Raw genomic sequence first — 18,316 nt, 5'->3', positions numbered from 1 at the left:
ATAATAATAATTTAAGATTAAGGGAAAATATACTTGTATTTATAACAAAAAAGAGCATTTAAGACATTAGAGAGGTTAGGTAAGGGGGGGTTGGGAGGTCTGGCACAGATTAATTCTGTTTACATTATTTCTTATGGGAAAAATATGTTTAATTAACAAACATTTTGACTTAAGAACAGCCCTTCGGAACCAGTTAAATTTGTAAGTCAAGGGTCCACTGTATTGTGTCTTAGTCTGTTCTAAACTGCCGACACGCTTCATTTCTTTGGCAGGTTCTTCCGGTGCATATTTGGTCTCCCTCTCTTCATCCTCCATCTGTTTTTGTTAATTTTATTTCACCATATTAAGGAAACCTCTCTCATCTGTTAATACTGTCATGCTAACACTACCTGGCTAACTCGCTTTTAGCGATGAGCAATATTATATGATCTGCTGCCTACTGAAGCTGTTACTACAGCTGTTAAAACAAACTATGTTACGGTATGGCAATGTATGAAAAATCCATACAGTATGAGGAATACCAAATATACCGTCATACTGCCCAGCACTGGTCTAGATTACTTCAGGCTTTTTCAAACTTTTGTTCAAACGACCCAGATTATGTCCATGAGTTTTTACTTGACCAAGGCAACGCAAACAACACATCTTACTCTCTTTGCTCTGCTCTGCTCTGTACAATTTGGTCCCACTGTGGTTTACAAGATGTAACATAAAGCCTCCACAAGAGGGTGTTTGCATACAAATGTATTTAATTATTATTATTTTTCTCTCTGACCCGTTTCTTTTGGCCTGCAACCCACCCAGTACTAAATCCTACCATGTTTTACATCTGTGTCCGTACATCCGGTATCATGTGGTTGGATGTACTGAATGATTGGTGTGTTTTCCTCTCACAGTGCAGCTCTCCCATGCCCGGTCTGCGCAGTCAGGAGACCTGCTGCAAGGGTGACGGTGTAGCCTGGGGAATAAACGATTGCATACTCTGTCCTTCAGGATCAGGTACACACACACACACACAAACACACGCACACTCACACACACACAGCCAGGATTCTCGTCATGATCTGTCTGACTTGGCATTGATATTTTAACAGATGTGAAAGACAATATCCAAGCTTCATGAACACAATGCATTATTATACAAACACAGTGATGTCATTGGTCTGTTTTTCTCATGAAATAGTTTGATTATAATAATGCAGTATGTTTTTCAAGCTCTGGCATTAAACAGCATTTTCTGAAATATGACCGTTCTGCTTTAATTGGGCTCTGATTGGCAACATATTTACATGTGCATTTTTACTGTGATAGTATACTTTTACATTTACATTTACATTTTCAGCATTTAGCAGACGCCTTTATCCAAAGCGACTTACAATTGAGACAGTATACATCGCAAGCAGTTTAGGGTTAAGGGCCTTGCTCAAGGGCCCAACAGTGGCAAGCTGGCTGATGCGGGGCTTGAACCAGCAATCTTCTGATTACTAGTCCTGTACCTTAACCGCTGTGCTACCACTGCCCTATACAGTCTAAGCAGTTGAGGGTTAAGGGCCTTGCTCGAGGCCCTACAGTGATAACCTGGCAGTAGTAGGGCTTGAACCAGCGACCTTTTGATTACTAGTCCAGTACCTTAACCAATAGGCTACAACTGCTAATATTTTTCTTTAAATACACTCAGCTCTTAGATTCTGAGCTCCTGGGTATGAGTCTCGGCTCTGCTACCGGTCGGCTGGAGCCCTCTAGCAGGCATAATTGGCCTCTTAAAGAAGAGAAAATGCATAAACAAAAATGGGACTGGTGGACTGTGCACACATTGGAGGAAGTCGGTGCCAGTGTTTGTTTTATTTAGAGAAGTTTGGTAGAGCATTCTGGGGGGAAAAGAATAGTTGGACCGAGCTGCATGTTGTTCAGAGAAATACACCGATCAGCCATAACATTAAAACCACCTCCTTGTTTCTACACTCACTGTCCATTTTATCAGCTCCACTTACCATATAGAAGCACTTTGTAGTTCTACAATTACTGACTGTAGTCCATCTATTTCTCTGCATGCTTTGTTACCCCCTTTCATGCTGTTCTTCAATGGTCAGGACCCCCACAGGACCACCACAGAGCAGGTATTATTTAGGTGGTGGATCATTCTCAGCACTGCAGTGACACTGACATGGTGGTGGTGTGTCAGTGTGTGTTGTGCTGGTATGAGTGGATCAGACACAGGAGTGCTACTGGAGTTTTTAAGTACCGTGTCCACTCACTGTCCACTCTATTAGACACTCCTACCTACCTTGGTCCACCTTGTAGATGTAAAGTCAGAGACGATCGCTCATCTATTGCTGCTGTTTGAGTTGGTCATCTTCTAGACCTTCATCAGTGGTCACAGGACGATGCCCACGGGGCGCTGTTGGCTGGATATTTTTGGTTGGTGGACTATTCTCAGTCCAGCTGTGACAGTGAGGTGTTTAAAAACTCCAGCAGCACTGCTGTGTAATAATACCTGCTCTGTGGTGGTCCTGTGGGGGTCCTGACCATTGAAGAACAGCATGAAAGGGGGGTAACAAAGCATGCAGAGAAACAGATGGACTACAGTCAGTAATTGTAGAACTACAAAGTGCTTCTATATGGTAAGTGGAGCTGCTAAAATGGACAGTGAGTGTAGAAACAAGGAGGAGGTGGTTTTAATGTTATGGCTGATCGGTGTATATGAATGGCGTAATAATATTGGTGTAATAATTCTTGTTAGCCACCATGAAAAGCAGTAAAAGTGTTTTTTTGCAGAAAGCTTTAGGATGTTGCATGACTTGATAAAACTGGTTGTGAATGTGTGACATGATGAATGTTCAGCACTAAAGGAACATTACTAGAGTAACAGATGAAGGACGAGGTCAGGAAGTTCACTTCAGTCTCTTTTCCATTTTTTTGTTTGCTAAACCAACGTGAAATGGCTTTGATCTCGGTCTAAAAGCAACATTATTTTTTATTTACCTTCGTAGTTATGAAGACCAGATATCACTTAATAGTTCATCCTCCCCGAGCGCGGTTACTCTTGGCTCTGTTTATTGTACAGAGATGATCTGAGCGCTCTGGAAACAGCTGTTTTTCTTCCTGCAGTTATCCAAACACTTTCAAAGAATGTTTCCTTCCGCGAGTTTTAAGAACAATTCCTCGCTCATAACAATCCAGAATCTCTGCGGCCATTTTCATTCTCTTTTTGGATGCATTTTGTTCCCAAAATGTTGAATGTTCGGTATGAGGCAAATGTACAAATGAGGCCAAGCTTGCAGTTTACACTCAATATACGGGTCAAGATGCAAATTCTTACACTTATACATATCAAATCAGACTGTGCAAAACATATTGAAAGTGAGGCTCTGGTTTTGTCCTTTATTTTTTCCTTCTCCCAAGTTTCAGTACGACTGATAAGCATTACTGTTGTTGGGAGCGGTTGCCAGGACCTTAGTCAGTCAGTCAGAGAGTCAGTCAGTTAGTTTTCATGCTGAAATGTTTATAACAATTGTAAATGTATTCATATCAGTTATTTCAAGTCAAAGTCAAATTTAGTTCTATAGTATTTTACAATAAACATTGTCTCAAAGCAACTTTTTTTTTTTTAAATAAGGTCTGATTATTGGTTCCACAGGAAGCAGAGGAAGCGTAGAGGGAAGCTGTCCGAAAGGATTTGAGAGGGTGAATGGTAATCAGTGTGTGGGTATGTACACTTTATAATTAACTGAAAGTCTGTTACAGTATCTGTTACCATTTTTGTTCAAAAGTGTGTGTGTGTGTGATGTTTAATAATATATCAGTTTGATGTTGTACCCAAGTGGGAGCTGCACAGCAACATGGGTTTTGAAGACCTGGGTTTGGTTTTTGCTTCTGTTCACTTTCTGTAAAATCTTCCTATGTAATGTATGATTTTCTCGGGGTACCCACCTATCAAAACATGCAGATGGTAGATTGGCTGCTTGAATGAATGAATGAATTACACAGCGTAAGGAGAAGGACGCTGTATAGTGTGTATACAGTGTATTTACAGTATATATACACTGTACTGTATATGCATTGTGTATACAGTGTTTATAGTGTGCTTATATTTTGTGTGCAGTGTATACAATGTGTGCACAATGTGTATACAGTGTGTATATAATGTATGCAGTGTGTGTATACAGTACATGTACAGTGTGTATGCAGTGTATGTAGTGTGTATACAGTGTATTTATACTGTGTATACAGTGCATGTACAGTCTATATACACCATATACAGTGTGTTTACAGTGTGTGTACTGTATATTGTGTGTGCACTGTGTTCATACTGTGTGTGCAGTGTGTATACAGTGTGTTTAGTGTGTGTTTATACTGTGTATACGGTGTGTTTATAGTGTGTTTATACTGTGTGTGCAGTGTGTATACAGTTAATATACACTATGTACAGTGTGTGTAGTGTGTATATATTGTGTGTGCAGTGTGTATACAGTGTGTTTAGTGTGTGTTTATACTGTGTATACAGTGGGTTTATACTGTGTATGCAGTGTGTATAGTGTGTTTGTAATGTGTTTATAATGTGTGGATACAATGTGTTTATATTGTGTGTACAGTGTGTATACAATGTGTATGGTAAGTATACAGTGTGTATACAGTGTTTATGTGTACAGTGCATGTACAATGTGTGGTGTGTATACAGTTTGTTTATGTGTACAGTGCATGTGCAATATGTGGTCTGTAAACAGTGTGTTTACTGTGTACAGTGACGTTTTTATTCCTCTCATTATGAGGAGTAAATAAATCAGAAACGTGTTAAATAGCCACTCAGGCAGATCCGGTGTATACACTGTATACTTTTGACTGGAATCCTTTAGCGTAACTAATATGCAGTAACAGAGACAGACAGATAGGGAGCGCTTTCTTTATTCACAGCTCTGTGTATCTGATGTTCCTCCTGTGGTGTAGATGTAAATGAGTGTTTGCAGCCGGGCTTCTGTGAGAACGGGAAATGTGTGAACACCCGTGGAAGCTACAGCTGTGCGTGCAATCCTGGCTTCTTACTGGACGCCTCACAGGGCATCTGTATCTGTAAGTACAGAGAGACGGTGGCACACGGGCATGGCTGCAGACTCACACAGCTACAGAGATGTTTCTATAGACGGGTACAAATCCCAGTACTGAATCTGCTGAGTACTGAACATTTCAGCTGTGTGATTCTGCTGCCATGCCTTTCATCAGAAGATGCCAATGCTGCCATGTACTCATGCTTTGCTGATGCCTGCTGTCCTCAAGTGTCCACTATCACAGCCTGGCCTGTCGTTGGGGTTTAGTTTGTGTTCAGGGGCTTGCACAGTCGTACTTTGTTTACATTTTTGGCTGAGTTGAAATGCTATGGAAGCTTTCTGTGGCCGCATATGTGTGTGTTTGTATGATATGTGTGTGTGTGTTTGTACACGCATGTGCTTGTGTGTAATTGAACATGCTGTTGTGGGTTTATTTCTCTTACTTCTGAGGCTGCACTCACATGGATGTTTCTGAAATCTGTGTTAATAAAACGATAATGCTCCATGAGACGCTCCATGATCTAATAAAAACAAGTTCACCAGGTTTAAATGTCTGACAGGATGGTGATTCCTTCAGTCAGGCATGTTGTTTTTAGTTCTCATGTTCAGTCCACAGGAAAGCCATTAGCCTAGAATGGCTGTGTCTTAATCCACATTGCTCTCTACTATACACTGATCAGCCATAACATTAAAACCACCTCCTTGTTTCTACACTCATTGTCCATTGTAGTCCATCTGTTTCTCTGCATGCTTTGTTACCCCCCCTTTCATGCTGTTCTACAATGGTCAGGACCCCCACAGGACCACCACAGAGCAGGTATTATTTAGGTGGTGGATCATTCTCAGCACTGCAGTGACACTGACATGGTGGTGGTGTGTCAGTGTGTGTTGTGCTGGTATGAGTGGATCAGACACAGCAGCGCTGCTGCAGTTTTTAAACACCTCACTGTCACTGCTGGACTGAGAATAGTCCACCAACCAAAAATATCCAGCCAACAGCGCCCCGTCAGCAGCGTCTTGTGACCACTGATGAAGGTCTAGAAGATGACCAACTCAAACAGCAGCAATAGATGAGCGATCGTCTCTGACTTTACATCTACAAGGTGGACCAACTAGGTAGGAGTGTCTAATAGAGTGCAATTTAAAAACTCCAGCAGCGCTGCTGTGTCTTATCCACTCATACCAGCGCAACACACACTAACACACCACCACCATGTCAGTGTCACTGCAGTGCTGAGAATGACCCACCACCTAAATAATACCTGCTCTGTGGTGGTCCTGTGGGGGTCCTGACCATTGAAGAACAGGGTGAAAGCAGGCCAACAAAGTATGCAGAGAAATAGATGGACTACAGTCAGTAATTGTAGAACTACAAAGTGCTTCTATTTGGTAAGTGGAGCTGATAAAATGGACAGTGAGTGTAGAAACAAGGAGGTGGTTTTAATGTTATGGCTGATCAGTGTATACTGGACAAATTAGTACACTACCATTAGAGTAGTTACTTTTACTACAAATTGTCGTTTTCAGTTCCATAGATGTAGGTGTAAATACCGCATACACAGAGCCATGATATACTCTGTGTGTTCCTTCATTACCCTTGCAGGAGTCATTGTTGCAACAGCAATCCCACCTTCCCTCCCCCAGACACGACCAACTGTATCTCTTGAGCATTTGATCTGGCCGGTAGCACCTCTGAGTTTCCACACTGGTATGCTAGTGTATTAGAGCGCTGTGCCACCAGAGTGTTTTTAATAATATATAATACATTGTATGTGGTTTAACATGCAAATTCGCCAGTGCCGTGTGTATGGGGGGTTTAGTGTACATATAGTGTGTGTGCATTATATACCATCATACCTATATTACTACATTTGTGCATTTTCTGCTAAATGAAGAATGAAGGAACGTCCATGTGAACGCAGCCTAATGCTGCATGTGTTGGATGAAGAAGGAATGTTCCTCAGTGCCAGGATTGTAAGTCATAGTTGTGAACTGTGTGCACCATTGAGACATGAGAGGAATGCTGCATGCTGGGTTCGATGTCCTTCCACATGAGATTGTTTTGCATTTCCACTGTGTGATACGATGTTATTTCCTCTGCACAGCTCAGAAGGTGATCTCGGAGGTAAAGGATCAGTGTTTCCGTATCGTATCTCAGGGTTCCTGCTCGTTACCCATCCTGAAAAACATCACCAAACAGATCTGCTGCTGCAGTCGTGTGGGTAAAGCCTGGGGCAGCAAGTGTGAGGCCTGTCCGTACTTTGGATTGTGTAAGTTTCTCAAAAATGCTTAAAGTTTACAATATAAATCATGAATAAATGGGATCAAATGTGCATCTTTTATTGAATTAAAATATAAATATTTTAGCATGTAAAGTGTGATGTTATGATTGTCGTAAGTCATAGAGGAGCCACCGTTAATTATAATGACTATGCTGGAAGATTAATGGGATTCACATCTGACCCCTCCTCCTAGTTCATTGCTTCATTAATTAGTGGGTAGCACTGTCTCCTCACAGCGAGATGGTCCTGGATTTGATCCCCAGGTGGAGCGGTCCAGGTCCCTTCTGCTTGGAGTTTGCAGGTTCTCCCTCTGTCTGTGTGTTTGCTCAAGAAGCTTTGGTTTCCTCCCACAGTCCAAAGACATGCAAGTTAGGTGAATTGGAGATACAAAATTGGCTGTGATTGTTTTGACATTAAAATTGAAGTGATTTAGTGCAACCTGTAACTACCTGTCATGTCATGACTGTAACCAAAGTGTAAAACATCACCTTCAAATCCTAATAAATAAATACATAACTGCATAAACAGTTATGTATACAGTTGTAGCCTAGCGGTTATGATACTGGACTAGTAATCAAAAAAAGGTTGTTGGTTCAAGCCCCACCACTGCCAGGTTGCTTCTGTTGGTCCCTTGAGCAAGGCCCTTAACTGCTTAGAAAATACACTGATCAGGCATAACACAGCGGCGCTGCGGGAGTTTTTAATCACCTCACTGTCACTGCTGGACTGAGAATAGTCCACCAACCAAAAACATCCAGCCAACAGCACCCCGTGGGCAGCATCCTTTGACCTCTGATGAAGGTCTAGAAGATGCCCGACTCAAACAGCAGCAATAGATGAGAGATCATCTCTGACTTTACATCTACAAGGTGGACCAACTAGGTAGGAGTGTCTAATAGAGTGGACAGTGAGTGGACACAGTATTTAATAACTCCAGCAGCGCTGCTGTTTCTGATCCACTCATACCAGCACAACACACACTAACACACCACCACCATGTCAGTGTCACTGCAGTGCTGAGAATGATCCACCACCTAAATAATACCTGCTCTGTGGTGGTCCTGTGGGGGTCCTGACCATTGAAGAACAGGGTGAAAGCAGGTTAAAAAGGTATGTAGAGAAACGGATGGACTACAGTCAGTAATTGTGCAAATACAAAGTGCTTCCATATGGTAAGTGGAGCTGATAAAATGGACAGTGAGTGTAGAAACCAGGAGGTGGTTTTAATGTTATGACTGATCGGTGTATACTGTCACAGAACTGTAAGTTGCTTTGGATAAAAGCGTCTACTAAATGCCGAAAATGTAAATAAATTAACAACATTACTTAAAAATAGTTCAACATCATTTTAGTTTGCTTTCATTTGCTCCACCTGAACTCATCACTTGTGTTTCTACAGCGGAATTTAGGGAGATCTGTCCTGCCGGTCCTGGCTACCACTACTCTCCCAACACCCTCAAACTACAACATCGTGTAGCAGATCCACACACTACTCTGATTTCAGAAACCAACCACACCTCCTCTACGGTCAGAGGGTCTGAAACATCTGTCTCACAATCGACGAGACGATACGAAACCCCAAACAACCAAACCCATACCGGAGCACAACCTACCACTGTCAGACAGAACGTCCAGATCCAGCACACGACCTCGTCTCAGGGAAATCTGGTCACCTCCGACGTACTCATCATCCAAAACAAACCACAGCCCAATCAGAACAGACAATCTGGAAGCACTGCTGCATCTACCAACCAGCCAATCAGAGAGCAGCCCTGTGAGTATTCACGTAATTCTGCTTAATTCCATTTCTATGACTTAGTTGTGTTAAACACAAAAATGTGTTTAAAGCAGCAGAAATTACAGCATCACTATGGCAACTACAGTGTAAATGATGTAAAATTGTCTATGCAAGGTACAGTGTACCTTAGTACAGTGGTACCTTAAAACGTCAGCTGGTTCTGGGAGTGGCATTGAGTTTTAAGGTATTTTTTCCCATAAGGATGTTTGGGAAACCTGTTAATACGTTCCATGGCCCCATGGAACTGCATATATTTTAGGCTCATGCTAAATAATCAGAACCTCGAGCTGTAACACAAGTTTATAAGTAAAACAGGAGGAAAATCCAGATAAACACAGATACATGTGGAGCTTTCAGACTGGATCTGACGCTTATTCCACACAGATGCATACTAATACAATAAAAGAACGTAATCACAAATTATTCTTTACTTAATGTGCATGTTTTAATGAAACTAATTTTGTTTTTGTGGTTCAAATGACTAATTATTTCTTGTAATTATTGACAGCCATCATAAGGACTCAAACCAGCCGGCCCTCCGTCAACCGACAGCCAGTTCCTCCATTCAGACCAGTTCCAGTTACTCAACACACACCTCCATCCAGACCTCAGGGTAAAAAAGAATCATTAATTTTAGACTCATTTCAAATGTAAATTATTGTTTTGTTTTGTTTTGTCTAACCTACAGTACTTTTTACTAAAGTAAAATTTAGCTCAGTGTTTTACAACAGATCTTAAAATCAGTAAAACAGTTTAAGAAAAAAAATTTTGAATCATTAAAAAATGTTAGTGAATTTTTGCTTTTCTTGCTGTTTGTTGCTACTGAGAAGCAAGTCGGCACCTTAGTGGAAGTTATCACGTGAGTTCTTTTGTACAGAAAATCAGATTCCATTCAGTCTTTTGCTTGGTGCTTGTTAAAAGGCACAATCAGAAAATGAATTAGATGTTCTCATCTGAAGCACGTTGAAGTTCATACAATTGCAGCTTCTCTTCACCTATAATAAATGCTGAATGTAAATACAGTGGTACCTTGTAACTCAACGTCCCCTAAACTCAAAATATTGGAAACTCAACACCCTTTGTCGAGAAATTTGTACCCCTAAACTCAACGTTTTTCTTAAACTCAACGTGTTCAGTTTCTTTTTTTAAAATGTATTTATTTAATTTAAAATTAACAATGAGCAGTCCCTTTGTTTAGCGCTCGGTTTGAGCGGTGCAGTAAAACGTCATCAAAGCGTGAATATGAGACGAATCTGCATTTGTGTGGAATAACCGTCAGATCCAGTCTGAAAGCTCCACATGTATCTGTGTTTATCTGGATTTTCCTCCCTGTTCCACTTTTAAACTTGTGTTACAGCTCGAGGTTCTGAGAAATTGAGAGAATCAGCTTTTTATTTCAGTGTTTTTTATATTATATTTGTGTTATTTTCAGTGTAAGTGTCAAAAACAACCCCATTATTTCACATGAGCCTAAAACATTTGCAAGTCCACGGAACCATGGAACGCATTAACAGGTTTCCCAAACATCCTTATGGAAAAAATACCTTAAAACTCAACGTCTTTTAAACTCAATGCCAGTCCCAGAACCAACTGACGTTGAGTTTCACGGTACAGCTGTATATAATTTATTATTAAATGCAGATATTTGAATTTTTTTACCTATTTTTTCTTTAATTTATACGAATGTTGTATAACTCTGTATAACAACAGAACTCTTGCAGTTGTGTGTTCGCATGAAAAATATATCAGGAAATAAAGCTACGATACCCGACCCTCGAGAAGAAAAGAATTCAATTTCTAATATAATTACCATTATGCTGAGAAGTTCTGGTGAACTGCTGTTGGAGTTTAATGATTCTCTTAATAAATTCCATTTTAAAAACAGTGTGTAGTTCCTGCGAGCTGAGAGCAGATACATAATGCACTAATAAACTGGGTTGAATTATTATAATGTCGGGAATTTATTATAGCACAGAGCCATTTTCTAACCATTTAGCATCTTTATTCAGGAAAATGTGGACACATTATGGAATGTGGCTTCAGTCCATTGCCTTGACTGAAGAGGATACTGATGTTCTGCCAAAGTTTTATCAAAAACACTGAGTTGGACAGAGTTTAGAAGTCCTCGGATATAATAATAATATATTTTATTCATATTGTCGTTTTCATTGACTCTGTGCAGTGAAAATCTTCTGTTGTTGCATATTCGATATAAAATCTGACAAAAACAACACAAAATACCTGTGTGTGTGTGTGTGTGTGTGTGTGTGTGTGTGTGTGTTACAGATAAGCGAGTGTGTGAAGCTGACCCTCAGGTGTGTGGTTCTGGTCGCTGTGTCGATGTACCGGGGGGAAAACACACATGTGTTTGTAATACCGGCTTCATCCTTAACAGTCAAGCAGGTCGTTGTCAAGGTGAGAAACTTCATCCTTCATTCACCTGTATTACACAGCAGGTCTGAGTCTCCAGCACATCTGCATTTGTTTAAAATAATGTGTACATTTATAACCTTTAGAATTGTTTAATTAACTTTATTTTGAGTTAGCAGATTAGAAACTTTACACTGATTACTGACCTCCCACCCCCCACTCGCTTTAACATCATTGTAATACAAGTACTGAAGTGCATTAAGTTTGTACAAATGTGTAATAATGCTGTTATTTTGTACATGTGCAATACTTTACTGTATAAATGTGAAACTTTTAACCCTAGATACACTTTATATAATTTTTTTTATTGTGTTTTTGTACAACCCACAATAAACCTATAAAAGAACTCAAAGAAATCAAAGTGTTGCTTTTTTGACAAAGATGGGCTCAATTATTTAGTGTATGTAAACTTTTGACCCAGGTGTCATTTAATGAATAGTTTATTGTGGGTTGTACAAAAACAGGTGGCGCAGCGGTATATTTTGCAGAGATTCTGAACTCCTTGGTTCGAAATTCGGAAGACAAATTAACTGTGCTAAATTGCACTCGGTGCAATTTTTATGCACTCGGTGGTCTAAAGCGTTAACCAACCAACAATGTTCAGCTGCGGCCTCTGCTGTTTGCTCAAGGCGTCTGCACTAGTATTGAATAATCTGAAGGGCTTAGTATGTTTCTTCATGCGGTTACAAGATGTTAACACTGCCCGCGTGTCAGGGGAGGAGGGGCGCAGTACTAGCACCGAGATTCCAGTGGGGGGAATGAGCTCCTAACACAACTCTGATTGGATCTTTGGCCCACTTCACTTGGCAGAGTTAAATAAATGTGTTGTTTTCTGGCACAGACTTGACTTCTCAGTACAGGATACAAATTCCTGATAGGGTGCCCAGATGAAGACTTGAATGAGAGGGTCACTGAGGACAGCACATGCTTTTCATCTGAGGAATTTTGTCCAACTGTACTAACTGCACTACATTTACATTTTTGGCATTTAGTATATTGTCTGAGCAATTGAGGCTTAATGGCCTTGCTCAAGGGTCCAACAGTGGCAACTTGGTAGTGGTGGGGCTTGAACCAGTGACCTTTCAATTACTAGTCCAGTACCTTAACCACTAGGCACTATGGTATTGTCCTTTTGATGATTTTTTTCTCAGCAGTCTCATACTGCCGCCTTAGACTTTTTATTACTTTTTTCTCATGGACCTGGAAAAGCTCCTAAAGGTCAAAGTTCAGCAAAAAACTTGTTAAGACCTTGCTCTCACACCGGCCCAATGAAACCCAACGAACAATTCACTTTTGTTTCCAGAAGCTTTTGTGATTGAAAGCCAGATTAAAAACCTCTGAGCAGATCGTTGGACTTTAAAGGTCTCAGGATCTGAACCTTTATCTTCTCCTGAATGTGTGGGTGTGTCTCAAACGGTGCAGCTCTGAGCCTCCCTTTTTTACAGACTTTTCTTTGTGATGCGGTATCTATGGATACCATTCCGAACCCCAAAAAATGGCATAGGTTTGTGCTGTAGTGCCCTACTAAGCTAACAGCCTGGTAAATACAGTAAAATTATAATTACTTTGCTATGAGGACACATGCACTGAACAGATGTAGTTTATTTATACAGGTAACAGAATTTATTTACTTCATTTAATTTTACACTTGTTATTGAGATGGTTCCAATGAATGAAAACATGCGTGTGTGTGTGTTTGTGTTCTTACAGATATAAACGAGTGTGTGTTGACCCCGAGGCTGTGTGTGTATGGTCAGTGTGAGAACACGGTGGGAAGTTTTCGGTGCGTTTGTCCTGCAGGGTACCAGATTAACACCCAGCAAAGCCAGTGCTCAGGTCAGTGTGTGTTCACTTCTATCACACCAGTGTACACTGGTATACACTGATAAGGCATAACATTATGACCACCTTCCTAATATTCTCTTGGCCCCTCTATTGCTGCCGAAACAGCCCTGCAACTGTGATGCACTGTGTATTCTGACACCTTTCTATCAGAACCAGCATCAACTTCTTCAGCAGTTTGAGCTACAGTACCACACGGACCAGTCTTCACTCCCCACGTGCATCAACGAGCCTTGGCCGCCCATGACCCTGTCGCCGGTTTACCACTGTTCCTTCCTTGGACCACTTTTGATAGATACTGACCACTGCAGACCGGGAACACTCCACAAGAGCTGCAGTTTTGGAGATGCTCTGACCCCGTCGTCTAGCCATCACAATTTGGCCCTCGTCAAACTCGCTCAGATCCTCACGCTCATCCATTTTTTCTGCTTCTAACATCAACTTTGAGGATAATATGTTCACTCGCTGCCTAATATATCCCCCCCACTAACAGGTGTTGTGAGGAAGAGTTAATCAGTGTTATTCACTTCACCTGTCTGTGGTCATAATGTTATGCCTTGTCGGTATATATACGGGTATATATTGGTTTGGTCCCATTAATACATTTTGTCCCCACAGCAGATCATTCTGGTCTACATAACTGATCTGATTTGGCACAGGTTTTACCCTGAATGCTTTTCCTGGTGCAACACATTTTATCCAGGCTTGGGACTGGCACTGAGAGCGCACTGTCATGTGCACTTCCTAGGCTGTTTGACCATCCAGTCCCCCACTCCAGACATAGCCAATTCAGACCTTAGGTTTTGTAGCCTAGCGGTTAAGGTGCTGTACTATTAATTGAAAGGTCGCTGGTTCAAGCCCCAACATCGCCAGGTTGCCACTGTTTGATCCCTAAACATGATCCTTTGATCATGTTTAACTGGCTTAACGACAATCACTTCAATTACAGATATTGACGAGTGCCGTCAGATCCCGAACCCGTGCACTAACGGGCGCTGTGAGAACACACTGGGTAGTTTCAGGTGTGTGTGCAGGACGGGATACAAACTGCAAGACAACACCTGTACAGGTACAACCAATTTCTCTTGTACTCTGGTAGAATAATGCAGGAGAATGAAGTTTTAGGTGTGTATTATTGTGCAAGTCAATCTCACCGGTATCTTTCAGATGTTGACGAGTGTGAGGACCCGCTGCGCTGCCCAGGTACAGAGTGTGTGAACTCTCAGGGTTCCTACAGGTGTGTGTCCTGCAAACCTGGATTCGGTCTCTTAAACGAGCAGTGCGCAGGTACCACACACACACACACACACACACACACACACACCTGATGGCAAACAATTATCATTTAAATACTTTAATAGTAATTTAAAAATGTCTTTTGTGTCACATAGATATTGATGAGTGCCGTCAGCGCCCGTCTCCTTGTACTAATGGCCGCTGTGAGAACACACCAGGCAGCTACAAGTGTGTGTGTAACACAGGATTTAAACCACTGGGGAACGCATGCACAGGTACATTAATTTGTTTATCGTTTTCTATGCATTTTTAATTATTCTGAATGTATAATTCATTTGTTTAAGACAGCTTCATGAAACCTAAAATGCGTTCAGTATATATTTATATTTATTTACTCTGTATGTGAAAATGGTCTCAAAACAAAAATCATAACAATCATAACATCTCCCCAATCTAGTTGTTTAAATTTCCTGTTACATATTGCAATCCTCTGCTGTTTGCACCATCCTGTTTGGGCTGCAGGATGGCCGAGACTGTCACCCTTGAGCAGGGATGTTCACAAGTCACAAAATACGAGTCCGAGTCGAGTCACGAGTCTATATAATAAACACAAAACATATATTGGAAATGTAGTGTAGAAATAAACAAATAATATGTAAGTTCAGATAAAAACTCGTTAGAAAGCCAATCAAGCGTTTCATTGACGATCATCTGTGTGACGCAAACTGAATAAATGCAAATAACAGCATTTCTTACTAACAATTACAATCAGAAGGTCTGATTGGTTCAGAAAGCGCTCTTTCAACCATTAGCGCCAATTCTGTAGGAGCGTTCCATTCACACCAGCTGTTCCAGTGAAGTGCACTACGTAGGGTATTCCACCATTTTAAGTAAGATTGCAATCCAAAGGAGGGAGTAGGGAGCGACGCTTTGTCCACTGCCTTTGTGAGTCTCCCCAATGCTCAGCCAGCTGCCTCAACCACTCACAGTGAGGGGAAACCCTGTCTGACCTGCCCGGCCAGGTCAGTGGCACTGTTAAGACTTGATCTTGGATCTCAGCAGACACTTGTATCCATTTGCATTCCATTTACATTTTCAGATGCTTTTATCCAAAGCACCTTACAGTACTGTGACACTGTATAAGCAATTAAGGGTTAAGGGCCTTGCTCAAGGGGCCAACAGTGACAACCTGGCAGTGGTGGGGCTTGAACCAGTGACTTTTTGATTACTAGTCCAGTACCTTAACTGCTAGGCTACAGCTGCCCTCCAAAGCAATTTATACAGTGCAAGTAATGGATGGCCTTGCTCAGGGGCCCAACCTATGCTTCTTGATGTTGTTGGAGCTTGAACTAGCAACCTCCTGATCACTAGTCCAGTCTTTTGACCACTGAGCTACCACTGCCATAAATAACGGGCAGTTGTAGCCTAGTGGTAAAGCAACTGGACTAGTGATTGGAAGGTCACTGGTTCAAGCCCCACTACTTAAGCAAGGCCCTCAACCGTCAATTGCTTAGACAGTATACTGTAACAGTACTGTAAGTCGCTTTGGATAAAAGCGTCTGTTAAATGCCAAAAATGTAAATGTAAAAAACAGGTAAATGAAATGGTGCCACCTCCTGGTAAAGCAATGGAATCGCATGTTCTGAATTCTGTAGCCCAGTAGTAAGTCACACTTGGTGTTTGACTGTAAAGCACAGTCTTGATTCCCTGTGTGTGTTTTAGATGTGAATGAATGTGAGGACCCTCTGCGGTGTCCCGGATTGGACTGTTTGAACACACCCGGCTCATACAGATGTGTCTCCTGTGGCCCTGGCTTTACATTCAGCAGTGGAAGATGCTCAGGTAAGAAACATTTGAACATGTATTGATTTGGTTCTGCATTATGATTGTACAGTAAACTCGGGTCTGTTAGATATCGACGAGTGCCGCCAGGTTCCTGCTCCCTGTTCTAATGGGCACTGCGAGAACACACACGGCAGCTACAGATGTGTGTGCAGGACTGGATACAGACAGCAGGGCAACACATGCACAGGTAAATTAAATCAGTTTTTTTTATATACAGTCATACATTCACTTACTGAAAGTGTCCCTTGTATGTTGTTGTATGTGTGTGTTGTAGATGTGGATGAGTGTGAGAACTCCCTGCAGTGTCGGGGTCAGGTGTGTGTGAACACTCCCGGCTCGTACAGGTGTACGGCCTGTGGAACGGGGTTCAGTTTTCGGAACGGACAGTGCACAGGTACGTGATAATAAAAAAGCATGTCATGTTTCATTCCATTAATGTAGCCACAAAACATCTAGTAGCCCCAAAAAATTATTAATAATTACTATTCATTATAATATAAATAATTATATTAAAATTAATAATAATAATAATAATTAGAAAATAATTAGGCGCCAAGGTGGCGCAGCAGGATATTCCACTAGCACAACAGTGCTGAAATGTTCGAATCTCGACTTTGCTCAATATCTGTTACCGGGCAGCTGTGCTCCCTCTAGCGGGCACAATTGGCAATGCCATCAGCAGACTGCTGGGTGGAAAAAGACCAGACTAGTAAGTGGGCGGGGTCGTCTTCAAATGCTGTGCAAGGACCCTGGTTGGCAGCCCGAGGTGCCTGTGCAGAAGTGGAGGAACATGGAGATTGGTGTGTGTCTCTCTGTGCGCAATATCCAGCCTCATGTGCGAATTCACTGAGATACGGGCGAAAAAAAGGGGTTTAGGGACCGCAAGTGTCGGAAGGGGCGTGGGGCAGGCGAATATACCTACCTCGGATGCAATTGGGATCCCCAGCAGTGGAAAACTAGCCAATGGAGACAATGCATAAATAAAATAGAGAAAGAAAATAATTATTACAAGACCGGAAACAAACATTTAGTCTTTGTAATTTTTTAACATGTGCTGATGTGTTTTCATCAGATGTGGATGAGTGTGCTCAGAACTCGCGTCTGTGTACCAACGGGCGCTGTGAGAACACACCCGGAAGTTTCCGTTGTGTGTGTCGAGCTGGATTTAGACTGGAGGAGAACACCTGTACAGGTAAATCTCTGAACAACACGTCATACCTTCTCTACATCTTATTAAATGTTGTTTGTTACACCTAGGGTTAACACTTCAAGAGTGCACCTGAGACTCAGCTCTGCACTGAGTCCTTGTACTCCGTGTGTGTCCTATAGCTTCCTTGATGGCGTTTTTTAGCACTGGTTTTCAGGATCTTAGTCGGGAAACTGTAGGATATTTAGGGTTTCTGTAGCTCTTACAGATATCCTTCAGTTTTGTGTTTTTCAGTGGGTCACGCAACAGCTGTAGTCACTGCTGCTCCCGTAATGTGGTTGAGTCCCAATTCAAGCTGCTGTTATGGATTGCTTTTTTATTATCTTTAGTTCTTCAGTTTTATTTTTTGTTTATTTAATTGTTTTCTTTGTTCCGTAAACAAGTCTCCTGTAATTGGGTTCATATTCTAATTATCTTAGATTTGGGATGACACCGGGTAATGTAATGGGGTTATCTTATTACCTTGTAATATCATAAGTATTTGATATAATCTAATCAGGGGTGTAAAACTCATTTTCACCGAGGGCCACATCTGCATTATGGTGGCCCTCAAAGAGCCGATTGTAACGTATCCTGCTGTAATTGCAGTCTGACTTTTAAGTCTTGGACAATTTGTTGTTTTTCTTGGAGGCTA

General features: G+C 41.5%; 1 protein-coding gene across 3 annotated transcripts in view; it reads left to right on the top strand.

The window, feature by feature from the left end:
- Nucleotides 1–18,316, top strand: part of LOC134323509 (latent-transforming growth factor beta-binding protein 4) — a 56,220-nt gene that overhangs the window by 13,462 nt on the left and 24,442 nt on the right. For all 3 annotated transcript variants that reach the window (XM_063005042.1, XM_063005039.1, XM_063005038.1), the window contains exons 4-18: nucleotides 897–999; nucleotides 3,638–3,706; nucleotides 4,945–5,067; nucleotides 7,148–7,312; nucleotides 8,724–9,098; nucleotides 9,631–9,735; nucleotides 11,409–11,537; nucleotides 13,263–13,388; nucleotides 14,344–14,463; nucleotides 14,562–14,681; nucleotides 14,786–14,905; nucleotides 16,353–16,472; nucleotides 16,543–16,662; nucleotides 16,750–16,869; nucleotides 17,548–17,667. In XM_063005042.1, the coding sequence (XP_062861112.1) occupies nucleotides 897–999; nucleotides 3,638–3,706; nucleotides 4,945–5,067; nucleotides 7,148–7,312; nucleotides 8,724–9,098; nucleotides 9,631–9,735; nucleotides 11,409–11,537; nucleotides 13,263–13,388; nucleotides 14,344–14,463; nucleotides 14,562–14,681; nucleotides 14,786–14,905; nucleotides 16,353–16,472; nucleotides 16,543–16,662; nucleotides 16,750–16,869; nucleotides 17,548–17,667 (2,035 nt within the window). The remainder of the gene's footprint in view (nucleotides 1–896; nucleotides 1,000–3,637; nucleotides 3,707–4,944; nucleotides 5,068–7,147; nucleotides 7,313–8,723; nucleotides 9,099–9,630; nucleotides 9,736–11,408; nucleotides 11,538–13,262; nucleotides 13,389–14,343; nucleotides 14,464–14,561; nucleotides 14,682–14,785; nucleotides 14,906–16,352; nucleotides 16,473–16,542; nucleotides 16,663–16,749; nucleotides 16,870–17,547; nucleotides 17,668–18,316) is intronic.

The sequence above is a fragment of the Trichomycterus rosablanca genome, chromosome 11 (assembly GCF_030014385.1).
Source record: "Trichomycterus rosablanca isolate fTriRos1 chromosome 11, fTriRos1.hap1, whole genome shotgun sequence".
NCBI lineage: Eukaryota > Metazoa > Chordata > Actinopteri > Siluriformes > Trichomycteridae > Trichomycterus > Trichomycterus rosablanca.
The sequence above is the reverse complement of the archived record's forward strand: the minus strand, read 5'-3'. Positions and strand labels throughout refer to the sequence as shown.